At 39.1% G+C, this 17,932-nt stretch overlaps 3 gene segments (V, D, J or C); 2 read left to right on the top strand and 1 right to left on the bottom strand.

Annotated features, from left to right (window-relative positions):
- The first annotated feature begins 1,580 nt into the window (after positions 1-1,580).
- Positions 1,581-2,118, top strand: LOC118802866. The segment is given in 2 exon segments: positions 1,581-1,652; positions 1,784-2,118. Coding segments are annotated over 2 exon segments (384 nt in total).
- Positions 2,119-8,557: 6,439 nt separating this feature from the next.
- LOC118802850 lies at positions 8,558-10,715 on the bottom strand. The segment is given in 3 exon segments: positions 8,558-8,996; positions 9,721-9,827; positions 10,690-10,715. Coding segments are annotated over 3 exon segments (447 nt in total).
- Positions 10,702-14,662, top strand: LOC118802868. The segment is given in 3 exon segments: positions 10,702-10,891; positions 10,988-11,051; positions 14,051-14,662. Coding segments are annotated over 3 exon segments (375 nt in total).
- Positions 14,663-17,932: the final 3,270 nt, after the last annotated feature.

Genomic DNA, 17,932 nt, shown 5'->3' with positions numbered 1-17,932 from the left:
TTAAACTGAACAATATGAGATCGCCCCCCACTGGACATTAAGAGAATATCACACTGATCTGGAAAGGCAGATTGCTGAGCTGTGAGAAGATCAACTGTGGAGATCAGGAGAGTGAAGATTCACATTTGAATCACAGTAAAAACCTCAAACTGACAATAAATCTCTACATTATACACAATAAAACAGTCTTAAACAGTTTACAGTGTGTTCACATCTCAGCACTTGTGGCAGTTACACTATATTACACTATATTACTATATACACTATATTGTTCACTTCAGGGATTTTATTTTGAAATCAGCGAGGGCTTTTAACTGTTGGAGCAATTCATTGAGAAGAGAAAGGGGGGATTATTAGATGTGAAAGTATTCTCTGTCAAATTCTTAGTTTTATTTATTTTATTGTTTCTTTTATCTCCTGCAAAATATTCAGCTTGAGGAATGTATAAAAGACAAGTCTGATTTACTAGAGCAAGTTCAACATGGGCAGAGTTTTAGCAGCCTTTACTTGAGTGGAGTACAAAGTAAGCTCTTTGGAAAACGCCACTGTGAGAGGAGGTATGTGCTGGCGCAGCTCCGTAATTTTGAGTTAAAACACAATTAGTATTTTCCAGTTTTCGACATAAAATGAGTTCATTCAGTCACAAACACATTATACCACGCACTGATTATGCTGTTGTGCAGTCAAAACATTGTTTTACATAGTTTTAGTATGTTTTTACTCGCTGTTGGCCACAAGTTCTGTTAAGGCGGAACGTTAAGGTGGAATGCTAATTACGGAGTTAGAGTATGGATGCTAATTGTTCACAGGACATTTCTTGTTTGTTTTGCCTAATATGACAAGAATAAACCAACAGTGCGTGCATTTGGTTGTTTTTAAAGAAGAGCCGTAACTTTTATTCACAATTTTAGGGTTTTTATACTTCTTGTAGTGTAACAGCTATGTTCTAATACGAGTGCACGGTGTTTAACAGGCGCAGCTGAGAGCACAGGAGTGTGTACAGCATACTGTTCACTTTATATATATATATATATATATATATATATATATATATATATATATATATATACACATTATTATTATTGTTATTGCTATTGTTATTTTCTTTTAATATGTGATTGATGAAATGCTCTTTGGAAAAGCCACTGTGAGAGAAGGCGCAGCTGAGAGCACGAGAGAGAGAAAAGCTAATGAAGCCTGTTTATACACCCTTTGTTAACTCTGTGCAGGTGGAGAAAAAAAATGCTCCCTCATGTTAAGCTGGTGTGCTGATGTCATCACTTCGTTCATCACTCAACCCAACACAACGCAGAAGTAAACCCGTTACACAATAACAGAAGCTGATAAACAACACATATAAACATTTTCATGCTTCTGTCTGATATTCAGCAGCTCTAAACTGAACCATGAAGAATTCCTTCTGTTTCCATGCTGCTATACTGAATGTCACATGATCACTGCAGCCAATAGAGTCATTTCCATAGAGAGAGCTGACTTTGCATTATCAGCACATGCTTCAGTGCTCTGGGAGAGTTTATAGTCCTGTGAGTTTAACACTTCATGACTGAGAGCTGCTGCCCCACAAACTTCACCCACAGCAGACATGACTTTGACCATCATCTTCATCTGGACTCTGATCTTCTGGACTCAAGGTAGATCCTTGTACCTTTATGAAGATGATTTATGAAAATATTAAAGTGTGTGCATATGAGGAGCTTATTTTAAAAATAATAATATCATATGTATTTATGAGTCACCTTGATTTCTCATTATATTATTTCAGAATCCAGAGGTCAGGCGACTGTGACTCAGACTCCTGCAGTGAAATCTGCTCTTCCAGGAGAAACAGTCACCATCAGCTGTAGAACCAGCGCTGCAGTGTACAGTGACAGTCATGGTCAGCGTCTAGCCTGGTACCTGCAGAAACCTGGAGAAGCTCCTAAACTCCTGATTAAACTGATTAACAGTAGAGAGTCAGGAACTCCAGCTCGTTTCAGTGGCAGTGGATCTGGATCTGACTTCACTCTGACCATCAGTGGAGTCCAGACTGAAGATGATGGAGATTATTACTGTCAGAGTTTACATCAAATCAGCAGTGTCTGGTGGTTCACACAGTGATACAGAGCCGTACAAAAACCTCCCTGAGTCAGAGACACAGAGGCTGCACTGCTGCAGCTGAGACCTACTGCAGGTGCTGAGGGGAGGATGTGATACAGCACAATCACACACTCTGTGGAGGAGAGGAAACACACCACACTAACACACAACTCAACACATACATCTATAAATAAGCACAAAGCAGTAATGCACACAGCATTTCAGCTCCACTTCTATGAGAGGAGTAGTTTAGTGGAGCTGGAGCTCATTCTAGTCCTACTGTTCATGTGTCAGTGGTGGAACCTGAGTGTGGTTTAATCTAGAGCTGAACACATGATGTGTGTGTGGGATGTGGGGAATCACTCAGTACTGCAGCAGAGGAAAGTGGCTCCTATTGAGGTGTATTTAGAAGAGTGCTTTTATAGCAAAAGGCAAAAACACTCTTAACGTTTAGTATAAGTTGATATTGTAGTGTCTGCAGTACCATGTGTCCTGTTTTTGCAGGTTTTGGAATGTTTAAGTTAAGGGGGCCCCTGGGAGTGGGCATCTCCAAATTCCAAATAGATGAAATCCTTTTAATAAGGACCAGATGTTCTGTCTCCTTTTTCGAAAACAAGCAGCCTATTTAAGCCATTGGCTATAGTATTCTGGAGGGGACACTTTATAAATGGCACGGATCCCCTCTCAGGTACTTTATAGTGCTTGATTTGATACTGTTTTACTTTGCAATAAACATCTTATAAAAGGAAGGCGGTGTCAGCGGAGTTTCCTTCATCATCTTCACATCATTGCTACTTAATAAACAACATTTTGGCATCACTAACTTCGGACATGTTGTGACTTGCTGCATCGCCGACAGCTTTAGGGCACTTACTCCCGCACCTGCCGGCATTTCAGGTGAGATTTTTGCATAATTGTGCGCTGGTTTGTTCATTAGGGCTGTTGGTTGTTTGCTGTCTAGTCGCACCGTAAAGAATCATGTGTGTGTGCAGGCCATGCTGTGTTGATGTTTGGAGTGCTTCTCCGTTCTAAATTGGGGTTTATTGTGTTGTGCACGCCGCATTAAAAAGGGGGAGTGTAATAGAGAAAAGGAAAGCTGATGTAAAAGTGTAGAATAGCCTAATTAGTAACGATAAGTTGAGCTAAATAACACCATGCAAGATTAAGTAAGGTTGGGCCCTTATCTTCTTAACGGTACGACGTGTATATTAGTCACTGCATGAAAGTTGGCTTAGAGAAATAGTCAATTGGGTTAAAAGAGGAAAAAAGCGAAAAGTTACAGCCCAGGGCCCTCAGGAAATTAGATTAAAGGGAAAAAAAGAGGAAAGAAAATAGAGAAAAAAAAAGTGAAGTAAGAAACAAAAGAGGAGTAAGTTGCTGAAGGTAGAGAAGAGAGGAGATGTTGAAGGTTCAAGAGAGCCAGAAGAAAATGTGTGGAGAGAGGGTTATATAACTCGTAAGGTAGTAGTTGTGATAGAAGATTTGAGTTCTACTGGGAGTGTTCATGGTTGCTACAAGTGTTCAGGAATGATTCACTACAGCAACCACTCCAAGGGTGAATATTACATCGATGAAGCTTCCTGCTTTAGCTCTGGAAACAACTAAGAATGTTAATGCGTCAATTCAGGCTATTACTTTAGCTACGACTTTGAAGGGATTGAAGGCTACTACAAGGATGGTGACAATTTTTACACCTGATATGACATCTTTGAACTTTAAAGAAGGAGTAAATATAACCCAGAAACCTATGTTAAAGATAGAGCTTAGTGAGAATAGTAGTAATGAGGTTTTTGAACCTAGAGAACAGATGGAAGAGCATGATGCAGATTCATCTGTGACAGCTCAGAGGACTATTTTAGATGTGGAAGAGGAGTTTTTTGACTTTGGCTGGACACCAGAAGATGTGACTGACCATTATCGTGTATTACAGAAGAGAGAAACTAAGTGAAAGGCATGTGGATTTGATTCCTATGGTGTTACAAATCACAGACCCAGGGGCAGGTAGGAACTTATGGTTCCAGCAGTTAACTCATTCTGTAAGATCAGAATTGTCCATGTGTGGTGAAAGTTCCAACACCAGGCACATGGCCTGCAAGTTTAGAGACGGTACCAGAACCATTAAGTCTTAAATGTCAATCTTATGCATGATCGTGGCTGTTTTATCAGCAGCAATCAGCAGAGGATAAGGTGATGGCTCTGTCAGTGCATCTGTTTAGACCTAGACATAATTGTTCTTGGTTGGGAGAGTTACCACATGTGAATTTACTTGATCAGCATGAAAATATGATAATAGCAATCCCAGATCCATTGGAAGTGAAATCTGTGGGGTTTGTGATAATAAGGCATATATATTTCTACCGTATGGGTGGACAGGATGCTGTTATATGGCAACGTTGAAGCTGCCATATGAGGTTTTTACTGTCCAGAAGGGAAAAGTTTCTGATGAGGTTCAATCTGATGCTATTTCTGGGAGTAGGAAGAAAAGGAAACTGGCACAATTTCAGAATCTGGAGTCCTATCATTGGAGGATAAGTCTAGGAGAGAAGTGGGGTATAGGATTGTTTCCATGGTATGGTGTGACATTTTCGGCAGTTCACACTGATAATATTACCTACACCCTACAGGGTTTTTGCAAATGAGACTGTAAGAGGTTTTGAATACTTGTCAAATACTCAAAAGAGTCACAGACTGACGTTGCCTAAACATGACATGGCTCTTGATTATCTGTTGGCCAAACAAGGGGGCCTATGTGTGGCTTTGAACTTAACTGGTGATGCTTGTTATACTTTGATTCCTGATAGTTCTGACAATATGACTAGTGTCATAGATGCACTGAAGCATATAAGGGATGCGTTTGGCCCATCAGAAGGAGCTGGATGGTCTGCGAATGCTTGGTTGCAGGAGAAATTAGGACCGTTGGGAGCAGTGCTGGTTCAGATTATGGTAGCACTTCTTATATCATTGAGTGTCATGTTTTGTTTCTGTACGTTGTTGTTCACCTTTGCGATATTGAGATGGGTTGGTGTTGTGATGCTTGGAGATCAAGTTCAGATGCCGTTACTACATAGGACTGACACAGACGATGATGAAGTGGTGATAGAAGGTGAACTGATGGAGAAATATCCATTTTGAATATCTACTCTTATTATAGTCTTAAAATTTATTTCTGTTACTATTTGGGTATTTAGTAGTCTCTTACTATAGAGTGGGACGATAGCAGGGGGAAATGGAAAATGTGGTTTATAACTTGGAATAATGTGAAAGTATGATACTGTGAATTTCACATTTAGGGAGTTAATCCATATTTGATGTTTCAATTTCCATTTGTTGTTTTTGCAAAAGATACTGGTTGGTGGTTTTCTTTTCTTTCTTTCAAGAACGATGTTGGGGGAAAACCACTGTAAGGGTGGTTGGATCTTCGGGGACCCCGATGTGCATGGACAATAGGACTGAAGGACTTTGAATAAGGAGTGATACAATGCCCAGAGTCAACACATCATCGACACTACACTGAGAGTCAACGTTGCTGAGGAGCTGCAGTGTGATACATTTTTAAGACTTCATATATATATTTGCATAGTATTGGATTTTGTTCTATTATATTGTAATGTGTGATATTGATAGAGGACATTTATAAGGTAGTGATAATCTTAGTAAGACATAATAGTTGGATTGAGTGTTTGAGTTGTTTACTGCATGAGTAGTACTTAAATTTATAACACTTTCTTTGTTTTAACTGCTTGAAGACTGATGGTTTCTGTTATGGGGTAAGTACATTGGGACCTCAGATCTTGTTTTCTTTTTTCGGTGCTTAGGGACATTGGTGTTAGGCAGGGGAAGGTTCATTGGAAGGTCCGATGGGTCGACCAGCCTGAATGTGGACATTGTTTTGGTTTTATTTTCTGAGGTTTCCATATGTATTTGCTTAGGTCATATCCCTACACGATTTATTAAAATTCCTCCTTTTTAAAATAGTCTGGAGTACTTTATGTGGTCGCCTAAGGCAGAGGGGCCATGAGAGAATTTTTCCTGTCTAGATTGTTTGACGGATATTGCAGGAATGATAGCTGCCTGACAGGTTTTTTCACTCTCACACTCCAGAAAGTTGTTGAATTGCTAAGCTAATGCTGTAGGAATCATGTGTAGGTGGAACTGTTATTTTGTTACAACTGCAAACATGTATGTGTTACTTTTTGGTTTTTCGAGACTTTGCGGAAGCCTCAAAGGGGGGAATATGAGGTGTATTTAGAAGAGTGCTTTTATAGAAAAAGGCAAAAACACTCTTAAGGTTTAGTATAAGTTGATATTGTAGTGTCCTGTTTTTGCAGGTTTTGGAATGTTTAAGTTAAGGGGGTCCCTGGTTTAAAGGTCCCCATAGGGAGTGGGCCTCTCCAAATTCCAAATAGATGAGATTTTAATAAGGACCAGGTGTTCTGTCTCCTTTTTTGAAAACAAGCAGCCATTGGCTATAGTGTTCTGGAGGGGACACTTTAGAAATGGCATGGATACTTTATAGTGCTTGATTTGATACTGTTTTACTTTGTAATAAACATCTTATACAAGGAAGAGGGTGTCAGTGGTGTCTCCTTCATCATCTTCACATCATCGCTACTTAATAAACAACATTATATTACACATTTACTTAGTAGTGCTATCTTTTTTGATACTCAGTTTGTGTGCAAAATACAAAACTTTTAGGAGGTGGTAAGTTTATTTTGGTACAAAAATGGCTGAATTCCTACAAATTTTAAAATTCTGTGAGGATTTACATCATAAATGATGACATATCTGACTAGTCTAAGGTCTCCATAAAAAAACAGCATACAGTATGTGACTGTCTCATATAAATACTTCGTAAGTGGCCAATAAAGAGGAAAGAATGATGTAAAATAAGCCTAGATTTCAAAAGATGAAAGTAGATTGAATAATTCAGCCGTTTATTTAGTCGATTTCTTAGTTAATTTAATCCATTCTTTAATACCTTTATGTCTTTAACTGAAAACTAATTTTGACAACAGCTAATTCTTTTCATTGTTCAAATCCTGATCAGAGAGCGAAATGAGAAGGTCCTTCACCAAGTTGTGCAAAATCAGTAAAAGAGAGAGATAAAGTGAGAGAGAGATGAAGTGAGAGAGAGAGAAAGATAGAGAGCAGAGAGTTTTGCATTAACTGAATTAGTTGAATCTTTCCGTTTCTGAGCTGAACTGCTCTAAAAGAACAGACACTGTTCATAAAGTGTGTCAGGTCTGTCAGGCTGCTGAACACTGTCTCTGTCCTGGAGCTGCTGCTTTACTGTTTCCCATCAGAGACGCATTAGGACTTGTGTATTTATACCTGGCAGCTTCTACAAGAGTTTACAAGCTCTCTCGCTCTCATGATGAGTTTCTTAGCCATAGATTTGATCTTTCCTGCTGTTGTTTCTGTTTCATCCTGTTTCTCTGAGTGACTGATGACAACATGATCATCACAGCCTCACTTCAGATGTCATTACATCATGATTAAGGCTCGATACACAGCCTGTCATTATTCAGCAAGACAGTAACTCAACATCTGTACCATCTGTAAAGAACTATCTGGTGAAGAAGTGGAGTGAACTGCACCTTAAAGAAACAGCCTTAATCTCACTGAGATCTCAGACTCATATGACCTGTTCAAGCCAAACTGCCCCATCAGCTGTTCTTAGAAAGGAGTGTGACGTCACTGTAAAATATGAAAATGCTGGTTTCTTTCTTATGAATAAAACAATCTTCATATTTAAAATAACAGTCATTCTGTCCAATCAGATGTAGGAAAGTGACATAATCACACTGCCTAAATGAACAGAAATGTAAATGAGTGTGAAAGTGAAGTTCTCTAATGTGCTGCACACACACACACACACACACACACACACACACACACACACTCACACACACATTCATATCTTCCTCAGTCTTGATGGGTTTTGTGTTTGTGAAACTCAGATTTGCACGAGCAGGATGGTCTTCCCTTCCCAGAAAGAAGCAGCTCTGTGTCCAGATGTTCATCATCTCCAGAGTTTAGAGTTCAGAGCAGCATCACTTTAGTTTCAGCACCAGCATGAAGATCCAACCTGCCCTCAGTCTAGCATTGACTGACTACAGATACAGAGGAGACTGTGGCCTGAATATTGTGATTATATACATTAACAACAGTATAACAGCATTAAAGTATAAATATAATTTATTTACGTAATAATTAAGCTGAATAAACCTGTGTTGAAAAGATTAATTTACAGATACTTTACTCCCTCATTGATCTCCTTCATGATCATTAATGTACCTCTGTACATCATTAGATGTGCCTGGAAATGTTCTCCTACATTAACAGCAAGAACTTTCTCTGAACTTCACAGACTTAAAGACTCTCTAAAGTATTTCTTAGTCTAACAAAGAAGAAAAAAATTACCATCAGACAGTAAAACATACAGTGTTGTTGATTGAAACTCTTTATTTTCTTTAGTCAAATAATCAGATCATCATTTCAGCATTAATCACAGACGTGTTTGAGCTCATTTGAGAGTGAGAGGAGCTCTATCAGCTGAAACCCCCGCGTGGTTCTCACTGCTCAGCACTGATCTCTCTTCAGTGTCTGGCTGACAGTAGGCTGGGAGTCCTTGGTGGCCTCACAGGTCACTGTGTTCTTTAGCCACTGCTCCTCCTGGAGGGTCAGGGTGCTGCTCCAACTGTAAAGGCCATCATCCTTCTGCAGAAGCCCGGGGCTCTGGCTAACCCCCGAGCTCCAGCTGCTCCCACCCACCTTCCAACTCAGCCTCCAGTCTGAGGGGAAGCCCTTGTTGGCCAAACACACCAGTGTGGCCTTCCCCTGCTGCAGCCCCTCGCTAGAGGGGGGCAGGACTGTGAGGGTGGGCGGGGATGAACCTAGGAGACACAAACACAGGAAGGGACATGTGTCAATCAACCAGCACAGACACACCAGAGTGGGTTTCACTTCTCTTATTTTGTACAGAGCTGAACTGAGTTCAGTGGAGCATTAAAATGTTTCACTCTCTAATTATAACCTGCTTTACTGTTTAAACTGCCTCTCAGAGCTGTGGCCATTAAAACTGTCCTGGTTTTAGAAACATTTGAATATTTTCTATACTAGACATTAAAATTCTGACAATACATATTGTAATTTAAAATATTGCCATTAACGTTAATGTTGTCTCTGTAAAGCAATAACTGAAAATTTAATTCAGAATAGCAATAATAATTAGCTTAAAAATAAAAAAAGACTACATCTGTTCTTAAAATATTTGTAAGTATTTATTATAACCTACACTGTGATAATCCAGTGTGAGAATAAGAATTACAGTGAAAGAGCTGCACTGAGAGTCTACTGTAAATAACAGATCTTTATACTGTTAAAATAAACTCAGTAATTAAAGGCAAGTTGAGAGAAATTCACTGAAACATTTATACTTTTACTATTTACACTTCAGAAACAGTCGATTAAACTCTCCAAACACAGTAAACACTGATACTGTTAAATAAATAAAAAAACTAATAAATACTAAACATGATGTACAAAATCATCAAGTACATTTATTTTCCAGAATTTATTACCAGATTAATTATGAATAAGAAATAAAAAGCTACTTACGGCCAACTGACAGTTTGGTTCCTCCACCAAAAGTGTTCCACAGTGATACAAACTCATTTAGCGTCTGTACAAAAACCTCCTGCTCTAAAGACTCTGCTCTCTCGGTGCTTCACTAACAGCTTTTTCATATCAGTCATTAAATACTGATGAGTTTTATAATCAGCAGATAAACGTATAAATTCTGAAACCCTGAACATTTGTTTCTTTACTTTTTTAAACTTTTTGTTTGAACTGAGGCCACACATTATTATATGTGTTCTCAAATTGCTTATTCATTTATAAAACTATAATAGTATTTTAAAATATTTACATTTTTTGATTATTTAACTTGATTTTAATTTAATCTTTGGATTTAAATAATAATAAATTATTACAAGTACAGAAAACAGTTGAAGAGCTGCTGTGTATAAAATATTTTTTTGGTTCTGTTGAGTAACAACATTAACATGAATAAATTAACATAAGCTGATTTCCTGCTAAAAGAGAGAAAAGTATTGTAATAAAATGTGTATTTTTTTACTCCCTGCATGAAGTTTAGTTCCTCCACCAAAAACTCCTGCACTGAGAGACAGACTGACAGCAGTAGCTGCAAAATCCCTCAAGAGAAAGACTGATACACTTTAAACTGAACAATATGAGATCGCCCCCCACTGGACATTAAGAGAATATTACACTGATCTGGAAAGGAAGATTGCTGAGCTGTGAGAAGATCAACTGTGGAGATCAGGAGAGTAAAGATTCACATATGAATCACAGCAAAAACCTCAAACTGACAGTAAATCTCTACAATATACACAATAAAACAGTCTTAAACAGTTTACAGTGTGTTCAGTTCAACACATTTCAGCAACAACAGAAGCTGATAAAAAACACATATAAACATTTTCATGCTTCTGTCTGATATTCAGCAGCTCTAAACTGAACCGTGAAGAACTGCTTCTGTTTCCATGCTGTTATACTCAAAGTCACATGATCACTGCAGCCAATAGAGTCATTTCCATAGAGAGAGCTGACTTTGCATTATCAGCACATGCTTCAGTGCTCTGGGAGAGTTTATAGTCCTGTGAGTTTAACACTTCATGACTGAGAGCTGCTGCCCCACAAACTTCACCCACAGCAGACATGACTTTGACCACCATCTTCATCTGGACTCTGATCTTCTGGACTCAAGGTAACACACTGTTATGCATTAATACTGTTATACAGGGTATGAGGGGCTTATACTAAAAATATCATATGTATTTGAATTGTTACCATTTATTTTCAGGATCCAGAGGTCAGGCGACTGTGACTCAGACTCCTGCAGTGAAATCTGCTCTTCCAGGAGAAACATTCACCATCAGCTGTAGAACCAGCACTGCAGTTTATAGTAGTAATCGTCTAGCCTGGTACCTGCAGAAAACTGGAGAAGCTCCTAAACTCCTGATCTACTATGCTACTAGCTTATTGTCAGGAACTCCAGCTCGTTTCAGTGGCAGTGGATCTGGATCTGACTTCGCTCTGACCATTAGTGGAGTCCAGACTCAAGATGATGGAGATTATTACTGTCAGAGTTTACATTCTATCAGTGGTGGCTGGGTGTTGACACAGTGATACAGAGCCGTACAAAAAGCTATGAGAGTCAGAGACACAGCGACTGCACTGCTGCAGCTGAGACCTACTGCAGGTGCTGAGGGGGAGGATGTGATACAGCACAATCACACACTCTGTGGAGGAGAGGAAACACACCACACTAACACACAACTCAACACACACATCTATAAATAAGCACAAAGCAATAATGCACACAGCATTTTATTTCCACTTCTATGAGAGGAGTAGTTTAGTAGAGCTGGAGCTCAGTCTAGTCCTCCTGTTCATGTGGTAGTGGTGGAGGTTCCATCCTAAAATGATCTGCCACATAGAAGCTGTTTGTTTTTTTTTTCTGCTCCAGCAATTTAAGAAGTTTGAAAAGTTGAACAAGAAGTTGTCAAATAGGCTGAGGGGGCAGAATGTAACTGCTGCACCATGTAGGGTAGAACAGGAAACTCAAACAAGAAGCTGACTTCAGCTTCGTTCAAGGCAGTGAGTATTTTCACAGCAGTGGGCTTTCATTTTTGGGATAACAGGCTTAGCTTTGGCTACCGTACATAGCCAGCCATGCATCCAGCTAACTAACATTGACAGAGTTACAAAAACCCACATGAGCTGGTTTAAAATTTGTGAACAATGAAAACATTGCAAATGCATACATTACCTGATCAACCTATAGTGTATGATGCGTGATGCACTTATTCGTGTAGGTTTAGTGTCCTCAACCTGGAGCTTTGTGTCTGGGGAGGAGGGGGCAGGGCAGACAACTCTCTCCAATACTTTGAATATGGACTGCAGCACCTATTTTACATGCTTACTGTCAGTTTTAGACACTGATCCTTAAACTCCAGCAGAGTATGACGCTCTGAGGTGTGCAAGACACACAAATGAGACAAATTACTTTAGAAACTCAGATGTGGAATCATAATAATCATAATCTCATAATCTCAGAAGAATAAAAGAACAGATCAGCTGCCGTACTGCAGAAGCACTCAGTCTTTAGTCCTAAGTTCAGATCTGAGCAGGTCAAGATCAGATTTCACTAATTTGTATTACAGAAGCAAATCTTACCTTAATATAGGAATTTTATCCCATTTTGCAGAATCTTATTGTAAGGACCCAGACTGCACCGCCAGCCGCCAGCAGAGGGCGACGGTGGCGAGGTGCTACAAGTTCAAGGAACTCCAATTCCCAGAAGCCCTCGGGCTGATTAGGCCCAACCCGGCACACCTGTGGACTCCTGTACTTAAGGCTGTGGCAAACAGCAGCCCTTTGTCACACCTTTGTAGAGGGGTGAGCAGTACGGTACGCAGCCCAGGTGGGTATTTAAACAAAAAGAAAAGAAAAGAGGGCTGGAAAAACAAAAGAGAGAAGTTGCCCCAAAACTACTTAAAAACCAAAAAGAGCTCTTGAACAAGAAACGGCTCCAGTTAGAAAATACTAAACTACTCAGTTGAGGTTGATAATTGATTGTCTGTTACCTAGCAACCAAAAATACATGCACAGCTAAAACATAAACACACAATCAAAATGATGTTTACATTTGTTAAAGTTAGTTAAACAGCTCTCAGTGTAAAAAACATCAGAACTAAACTGTGATGAACTACAAGTTTACAGAAAGGTGAATAATATTGATTCCCAAAGATTCAACCAGCAAACAAGCTGGAAGAACATCATTCAAATGTAATAAAAGAAATTAAATACATAAAGAAAGGAGTGAAATAAGAGTAAGATAAAGAAAAAATAGGTGAAAAAACTAATGAAGAAAATGAAGAAATGAAGAAAAAGAAACTAAATAAGAATGCAAGGAAAAAGAATGAAAGAAGGGAAGGAAGAAAATAAAGATATAAAGAAAAAAGAACAGACAAAGAGGGAGAAAAAACAGACAAAGAAGAAAAAGGAATAAAGTAAAGAGAGAAGAAAAAGAACAGAAGGGAGAAGGAATGAATAAAGAAAAGAGTGACAGAAGAGAAAGGAAGGAAGGAAAGAAAAAACGGAAGGATGGAGGAAAGAGAAAGAAAAGAAGGAAGAAAAGGAGAATTAACAGACATAAAGAACACAAAGAAGGAAGAAAGGTAAAGAGAGAAAGTGATGAAGAAACAGTGATGCTGCTCTAACGTTACTCCTCCTAATAAACAGCTCCTCGTTCAGCTCCGTCTCCTCATCTTCTCCTCCATCACTGCAGGGTTTTATCAGTGGAGTCTTCATGAACAGTAACACTGAGAGGGAGGACGCGTCTGCTGTGTCCACCATTTCTGAACCACAGTGAGGAAAAAACATCTCTCTCACACATTAAACCACCGTTTTACAGTATAAACTAGATATGCTGAGTAGAACAAGCTCCGCCCTCACCTTACAGACAGTTACTAACCTCAGAAATACAGGCGCTCGTATCACTTCAGCTCAACACAGAAAGGTGTGTCACTTTATCTTCGTCATAGTCACCAAGACTGAAATTCGAGGACGAGTCCAGAACAATGAGGGACTCCAAACTAAATACAGGATATAAATGATTTGTGGAAAAAATCCTTCACAGCTGTCAGAATAATAACATCAGTGAACGTCTACAGAGAGATAAAACGATGGATTAGTGAAAAGGGCAGCGGTTTCCTAGAACTGGAGACGAGAACCACTGATCCACACTGAGATCTGCTTCATCACCATGAATTAAAGCTTTAAACACATTAATTTTCAAATCTATTTATTTCTCCAGAATCCAGAGGTCAGGCGACTGTGACTCAGACTCCTGCGGAGAAACAGTCACTCTGAACTGTAGAACCAGCCCTGCAGTGAATGTGAAGACTAATGGAAATGAACATCTGTCCTGGTTTCAGCAGAAACCTGGAGAAGCTCCTAAACTCCTGATTACGGATGTAGAAACGTTACAGTCAAGCATTCCAGCTGGTTTCAGAGGCAGTGGATCTGAATCTGACTTCACTCTGACCATCAGTGGAGTCCAGACTGCAGTTCATGAGATCACTACTGTCAGAGTAGTCATGGTAACGGTGCGTCCACAGTGATACAAAAACGTACAAAAAGCTGTGAGAGTCAGAGACACAGAGACTTCACTGCTGCAGCTGAGACCTACTGCAGGTGCTGAGGGGGAGGATGTGATGCAGCACAATCACACACTCTGACTCACACTAACACACTATTCACTCAACACAACACACTGATCTGCTCAGACCGTCTCATCGTCTCAGTGTTGCAGATGATATTTCATACACACTCTGTCTCTAATAGAAGATCCTGTAGTCTTTTCTAATAATTAGAGCTCCTCACCACCTTTAAACCACAGCTCTGAGCTAAACCGCTGTACAAACACTCAGATCTTCTACCTCAGCTTCATCTCTTCAAACAACACCTGACAGTGCATCACCTACTACTGAGCACTGCTTTCATAAGAGGCTCTTCACTCTGAAAGTGCTGATGGGAAGATCTGCTCATTTTAAAGAGCTGTATTGTAGGAACACAGGAGAACAGTGAGAGTCATGTAGTGTGAAATGTGCTGTGATTGTAGGAACTGGTGAAGTGTAAAGATGAAAGGAGGAATTAGAGACACATTGTGGTTAATAGCTGTTAGAAGACTATCAGTGAGAGCAGCGGAGAGATGGAGCTGTTCTGTTTAAACCACCGTGAGCTCCATGTCAAACTGACAAAACACAGAAACAGAAACGTTTCCTTTTAGACTGTTATTGTTGAAGGGAGGTGTGGAATGAAATGAAAGAAATGTAAAGTTTAACACAGAATTAAACATTAAATCAGTGTTTTATAGGAATTTTGAAGATTAAAAGATGTGAATTTCTGTAGTTTGTAAAATCTAAACTGTGAAAATGAAGTAAAATATCAATAAAACAGCAATTTATTATAAGTGAGCTTTCAAAGGTTTTAAAACTGCACTGAAAGTCTGAGAAGAATCAACACTTTATTTAAAGATACAGACTTCTGGGTCTATTTAAACTCACAGTTGAGCTTCATTAACTCTGTGTCTTTGTGCTGTTTTCTATATTGTTTGTAATCCATTGAAATCTCAATGAAACCTTAAAGAAAAAGAAACTACAATCTCTCTCATCTAGTTTTCAATCTACTGATTAATTATTTATTTTATTAAAGTGAAGAAAATGATTCATTTCTCTGTAGGTGATGTGAGAGGATGTGTGCTCCTGGTGTTTCTCCTGACCACAGCAGCTGGAGATCCATCATGGAGTCTGTCAGGCAGACTGTCCAGCAGGGGGAGCCACAGCCCAACTCATCCCACTTCTGCCCCTCACAGCAGCCTCCTGGAGCTTCACTCTCACACACTGATCACTAAAACTCCCACTACTGACACACTGACTGTCAACTCAGGATACTAAACTCACATCCTGGAGGGCAGCAGCACTAAAGGAGAAAGTGAAAGGTGTCTAGACACAAACAGTGCAGTGTATGATCAAATATCAAAGCTGCACAACAGACTGTCTAACATTTAGTGCACTGTAGAATCACTGATTTCAGGATCTGTGCAGTGCAGTATGTAGGGAGTGAGGAGCCATAGATTCAGCCACAGACCTGCTCTCATGTTAAACCACAGTGATAGTAGATGATCAGGTGTTTGTCTGTACTGCTCTCGTCTCACTGTAGCTCTGACCTGAACGTTTTCACTCACGGAGAGAGACTTAATGATAAGTAGTATTAAAGTAGGAAAGTGAATGAGGCTGTTTATGTAGTGGTTTCAGCTCTAAACAAGCTAATCTGCTAATAGGACGATGTGAAAAGATGCAGGGTTCAGATCTAGTAGTGACAGCGGCCGTTCTTCTCTTCTCTTCTTCTACATTGGTCCTTCACCTCTGAGCTATCTGCATACCAGCGCCCCCTGTGGAGAGTATCCAGACAGCAGGCAGAGCAGTGAGGCTGAACCCTCAGACAGCTGCAGAGAGGAGGGAGGAGCAGAGACACAGAGGGCTTCACTGTGGAACCAGCTGGAGACAAGAAACAGCAGCACACATGATTAAACACAAACAATTAAACATATTTACTAGTTATTCTTTATTAAACGTCCCAGCTGGAGCTATTAATCTGAGTGGATTAGAATAATCAGTGGGAAGGTGTTTTGTTGTTGGTGGTGCTGACATTTTGAGCAGCATATATACGTGATGTGAACAGTGATGTCAGGCTAAATGATTTGCCTGTTTTCCATTTGAATTGTTTTTGATGACGGAACATGTCAAACTGCACTATAATACATAAATATGACTGACAAAATAGCGCTGATGTACATCCTGTCTCTGCTCTCGTTCTGGATGAACTTTATGAAAAAAGTTCTGCGCGTTAAGCAAGAGATATAATGGTTGATTAAACATTATTACTGTATTAGATGATTTTTAAAAGTTTACAAACAATATTCGGCCGCTGTGGGACTCAGAACTGGCTTGTATCTCTGCCCATACTATCTCACTTTGGACCTCAACCTGCACATGTTTTAGTGACATGTCCCCCCAAGGTGGCCAAGAAGTGGAAGGAAGCGATTCAGTTCACTGTAATGAAAATACTGTGTTAACTTAAACAGTGCAGCAACTGCAGGTTCATCAAAAAATATAAATAAAAATAGAAAAATACAAACTTCACTCTAAAACAAGCAAACCTAAGTCTTTACACTGAAATTATTAAGAGGTTCAGATTTCTGTATTTATTATTATTATTATTATTATTATTATTATTTATATATATATATATATATATATATATATATATATATATATATATATATATATATATATATATATGTATATTTTATTACTGTTTTTAGCAGATGCAGTCCTGAAATCAGGTGTGTGAAATCCCACATCCCAACTTCAAAGATATCTGGGTATGCTAATCATACTCATAATAACGGCTCCTAATTTTATATTAGCAGATTTTAAGTCAACAAAGTTTGGTGATTTCATACAATAATTTAACCAGACAAACACCTTTTAACACCTTCTGTAGGTCCTGTTTTCATTCTTACTCTTAATCAGTCACTCAGTTTAAGAGTCTCAGTCAAATTAGTCTTCATGATTCATTATATTGATCAGTTTATTAATAATGATGGTGTTTGAGTCTGTAATGTAAATATCAGGTTGTATTTCTTCTTATCACTTTTATCCAGTTAAGTTGTGGCCAGTTCCTCTGTGTTTTTCCCATTTGCTGTTTTAAACCAGTTTACTGTGAGTTGTATGTGTTGAATGAGGGTTGTGACTCGGTTCGGGCTGTTGGGCTGCAGACCCAAATGGTGTTTTAACAGCCCTGGATCTTTTTCTAAGATTAAAAGAGGAATCAAATGGAAAACATCTATAACCTGTAATAAAAGAGTCGACTCCGAGCAGCTCGTCTCTCAGAATCATTGGCGAGGACGTATTCAAGTCAAAGCAACAACTCTTTCCGATTCAACTCTCTGTGATTCACTAGAGGAGGAGTCGTTGGAGCCAAAGAGTCAAGCAGCAGTGAGAGCGCGTTGCTGTGATGAAAGTCTGAAAAGAAATGAGAAAAATGAGCTTTAGTTGTTTTACTTTAGTGGAGTTTTACAGATTAACACCATCTTAGACAGGTTAGCGGTGCAGACTAACATTAACTGAACTGTAATCCGTTTAAACTGCACTGTAATCTCAGGTAATGTTATCTT

Source organism: Colossoma macropomum, unplaced genomic scaffold (genome assembly GCF_904425465.1).
Source record: "Colossoma macropomum unplaced genomic scaffold, Colossoma_macropomum, whole genome shotgun sequence".
In the NCBI taxonomy this organism is placed as follows: Eukaryota; Metazoa; Chordata; class Actinopteri; order Characiformes; family Serrasalmidae; genus Colossoma; species Colossoma macropomum.
This window is presented reverse-complemented; position numbering and strand designations above follow the sequence as displayed.